Source organism: Nematolebias whitei, chromosome 7 (assembly GCF_014905685.2).
Source record: "Nematolebias whitei isolate Nwh7 chromosome 7, NemWhi1, whole genome shotgun sequence".
NCBI lineage: Eukaryota > Metazoa > Chordata > Actinopteri > Cyprinodontiformes > Rivulidae > Nematolebias > Nematolebias whitei.
Window position 1 is genome coordinate 52,112,283 of NC_056504.1, and position 4,498 is coordinate 52,116,780.

At 43.6% G+C, this 4,498-nt stretch overlaps 1 protein-coding gene across 1 annotated transcript in view; it reads right to left on the minus strand.

Moving 5' to 3' along the window:
• raly (RALY heterogeneous nuclear ribonucleoprotein) overlaps positions 1–3,484 on the minus strand; it is a 25,610-nt gene extending 22,126 nt beyond the window's left edge. Inside the window, exons 1-2 of the mRNA XM_037679938.1 lie at positions 3,475–3,484; positions 1,971–2,043 (exon numbers count right to left, since the gene is read on the minus strand). Coding sequence (XP_037535866.1) covers positions 1,971–2,043; positions 3,475–3,484 — 83 coding nt within the window. The remainder of the gene's footprint in view (positions 1–1,970; positions 2,044–3,474) is intronic.
• Between the last annotated feature and the right edge of the window lie 1,014 nt (positions 3,485–4,498).

The window sequence follows — 4,498 nt, forward strand, 5'->3', positions numbered from 1 at the left end:
CTTCTATTTTGCTTAGGTAAGGATACCCCTTCACATAGTTGGGTGGCCTTGGAAAGGGCCTCAATCAGATCCATTTCCCCTTCTGCATTACTCTGCCTCTGCTCTCGGCTGACCTTTAAACAATCATATCCTCCTATACTTCTAACCTAATTGTGATCTGGGCGGTTAAAATTTGGAATCAGATCAGGAGAGCATTTAACTCTACAGAGTTAGTTTTTGGCAACTTTGTCAAATAATCATATGTTCACTCCCTCAGTAGTTGATAAAGCTTTTGACGCCTGGGTCTTGAGGGGAGTGCATTCACTGTGTGAGCTTTGTGTTGATGGTAGAGTTGCTTCTTTTGAACAGCTGGTACAGAAGTTTAATATTCACAAATCACAGATTGTTTTAGATATCTGCAGCTGAGACAGTTTGTGAGATCTAACTCTGATTGTTTTTCTTTGTACCCCTCTAAACATCTTGTGGTTAAGATTTCTGAATGCAGGTCTGATACCAAGGGGGCCCTCAGCAAGATCTATACACTGCTCAGTTCTTATGAGACCCATTAGAACTCCCTTAAAATGAAATGGGAAGCTGATTTGGAGGAACCCATATCAGACTCAATCTGTAAAAGGACCATTAGGAACATTTACTCATCTGCAGTCTGTCTGAGACACGCTGTAATTCAATTCAAGGTAGTGAACCGATTGCACTGCTCCAAAGACAAGTTGTCCAAGATCAAGGCCAATCTGGACCTCGCATGCAATCATTGCAAACAAACTCTAGCTACACTCTTTCATACATTTTGGACATGTCCCAAGCTGCAGACTTTTTGGCAATCTATTTTTGACACCATCTCTGGGATATGTGGAAAAACTGTACACCCATCACCACTCATGTCACTGTTCGGGCTGATCCCTGTGGACACGTCCTTCAGCAAATATGAGAAGGATGTGATTGCCTCAGGCTTTCTTCTGGCCAGGAGGCTGTCCATCCATCCATCCATTATCTTTTACCCGCTTCTTCCATTTTGGGTCATGGGGGTCGCCGGTGCCCATGTCCAGAAATCACTGTGCGAAGGGCGGGGTACACCCTGGACGGGTTGCAAGTCCATCACAGGGACACATAGAGACAAACGAGACAAACAACCGTTCAGTCTCTCACTCACACCTAGGGACAATTTAGAGTTACCAGTCAGTCTAACATGCATGTTTTTGGTCTGTGGGAGGAAACTGGAGCACCTGGAGAAAACCCACGCATGCACGGAGAGAACATGCAAACTCCACCCAGAGAGGCCCCTGGACCGAGATTTGAACCAGGGACCTGGTCGCTGAGAGGCAGCAGCTCTACCAGTTGCACCACCGTGCTGCCCGCCAGGAGGCTAATTTTGTGCAATTGGAAGGACCCACACCCCCCAGCATATGTACATTGGATAAGAGAGGTGATGTGCCATACCCATTTATTTGGGAAAAAAAAAATAGATGCACCCTAAAGGGTTTTGTGGAGAGAGCTGTGGCCGTCAGCCGGTGGCCTCAGCACCACAGGTCATTTTTGTTCACTTTTGTATGTTTTTTTAGTGGTTTGGCCTGGTGTGACCGGTTGTCCTGTTTTCGCTATTTCTTTTGCTATACGTTTTTTTTCTTTTCGTTTAAGTCAGGTGTCTGCAGCGGCTTCGACGGCCCTGTATAGGGTTGGCCCACTGCAGTATCTTTTTGTTCTGTTTGACCAGCTCACCACGTCCTCTTTTAAGTTAATACTTTGGGTTTCTGTTTGTCTTTTTGGGTGGATACGGGAATTGAGGTTCTTTTTTTCTTCCTTTTTTCAGGAACCAGCGGAAAAATAAATTGAATGTCTGAACCCTCTTTATTTTGTCTCATGTCCTCCTTTTAATATGTTGTGTTCCTGGTGGCCGAAATATATTAAATGGGACCCGAACATTAAAAGTAAACCCCAGCATTGTAAAAGCTTTCCAGAGCCGCCCCAGAGCTGACCTGTAAAGAGAAGCTGCAGGTCGTTTCAAGACTTTAGGTCTCTTCGGCCTCGGCTCTCCTGCCATGTTGATATCTGGAAAAAGTAAAGAAAATACATAAGAAAGGCGAAAATATTGTGAAATTCCACTAAATAATACAAGAAAATCAGGAAGTATCAGAGCATCCTCAGACTCATGGAAAAAACATTTTATCCATCCATCCATTATCTTTACCCGCTTCTTCCATTTTGGGTCACGGGGGTCTCTGGTGCCCATGTCCAGCAATCACGGTCCGAGGGGCTGGGGACACCCTGGACATGTCTCCAGTCCATCACAGGGACACATAGAGACAAACAAGACAAACCACCATTCTCTCTCTCACCTAGAGACAATTTAGAATTACCAGTCATTCTAACATGCATATTTTTAATCTGTGGGAGGAAACTGGAGTACCTGGAGAAAACCTACACATGCACAGAGAGAACATGTAAACTCCACCCAGAAAGGCCCCTGGACCGGGATTTGAACCAGGGACCTGCTCGCTGAGAGGCAGCAGCTCTACCAGTTGCACCACCGTGCTGCCCCATTTTATCCTTTAATGAGCTAAAATGCAAAAGTCAGTCAAAACATTTAATTATAAATTGTAAGGCACAGAAATAAACTGTCAATAAGCAAATGGATGAACTATTTCATAACTTCCACTAGAGGGAAGTGTTGAGCCTTTTGAAAACAATTCAAGTCCCTCATCACTTCAGCAAACAGCAACGAGCCAGGCAAACTTTTGTAAGACATTAACATCAACAACAACAACAACATAAAGCCCAGAAATCATTCGTCCATGAATAAATGTGAATTGTATGGCAGAAGTAAACTGGGATGGACAGACACTTCAGGTACGAATGTTGCAGCCAGTTTTTTCCACACAGAGGTGAAGATGAAGCAATGATCCGGTCCAGATGTTTTAAACAGACAGATGCAGGAGCGTTTTCAAATTGCATCTAATCAACTAATCATCAAACTCCAAGTCTCTTGACATACTGTGATACAGTTGGTGTCACTATCAACGAGCTGTGAAAACAGCCAGAGCAACATATCTCTGACATTATTGCTGCTAACTCTCACAACCACCGTGTTTTTTACAATCAGCACTGTCCTCAGTGCACATGGACCGGTCCCTCTAGAAGCATCCTGAGAACTTTGTGATAAGTTTCTTCATTTCTTCTTGGACAAGGTCATTAACACTAGGGCTTGTATCTCCTTTCCATCCCTTGACCCTTCCATCCCGGTCCCCTGTCCGGCTGTTTTTGATAATTTGGAGCCTATTTCCCTCTCCTATCTAGAGAAACTGGTCACCAGTGAGAAATCATCGGGTCTCTCCCTTGATGTTGTTCCTCCATGTTTTCTTAACAAGGTATTTTCTACTGTTGGTTCCTTTATCCTAAATGTGAGCAACAGCAGTTTGATGTCTAGTGTAGTACTAAGTAATATTAGACCTGCTGTGGTGCAGCCATTGTTCAAAAACCGACCTTGACCCATCCTCTTTGTCAAACTTTAGGCCAATCTCCAAGTTACCCTTTATATCCAACATTGTAGAAAAAGTGTTTTACACGCAGCTGAAGACATTTTTGGATTAATTTAAAATTTTGGAGGTCTTCCAGTCTGGTTTTAAAATGTACCACAGCACTGAATCTGCTCTTTTAAGGGTTTTTAATGACATATTTTTAGCACTGGATTCTGGAAACTGTGTTTTACTTGTGCTTTTAGATTGAACAGTTGCTTTCGACACAGTCGACCACGACCTTCCCATCTCTAGACTGGAGCACTGGGTGGGCATCACTGGCTCAGCTCTGCAGTGGTTTAGGTCATAGCTTTCTGATAGATGTTTCAGTGTGATGATGGATAATTTTACCTCTGCCTCTGCTGCCCTCCCCTGGGGGGTACCCCAGGGCTCTATTCTTGGTCCTCTCCTGTTCTCACTTTATCTTCTGCTACTGGGTTCTTTTTTCAGAAATCATGGTGTATAATTTAATTTATATGCAGATGACTGTCAAGTCTACTTCCCTTTGAAACATAATGGCTCCACTCAGTCTCTCCTGGACTGTCTCAATGACATTAGAGGATGGATGGCACTTAATTTCCTCCATTTTAACAACAACAAAAAAAAGACTGAGGTTATGGTCTTTAAATCTAGTTGTCCTAGTAGTGTCCCCACCTTGGATTTTCCCTCTTTTGCCCCATATGAAAAATCAGCTGTTGCAAATTTAGGGGTGACAATGGACTCCTGCTTGAAACTTGACTGCCATGTCAACAACGTGGTTAAGTCCTCTTTCTTTCAGCTGAGGTGCCTGTCAAAAATCAAGCCCCTCCTTTTTAGGCACCACTTAGAGACAGTGATCCACGTTTTTATTACTTCATGTCTGGATTATTGTAACGCTCTTTTGATGGGAGTTAGCCCGGCCTCCCTCTATGATCTCATGCTGCTGATCTATTTCATGTTGCTGCTGATCTGTTTCATGTTTCTGCTGATCTGTTTCATGTTGCTGCTGATCT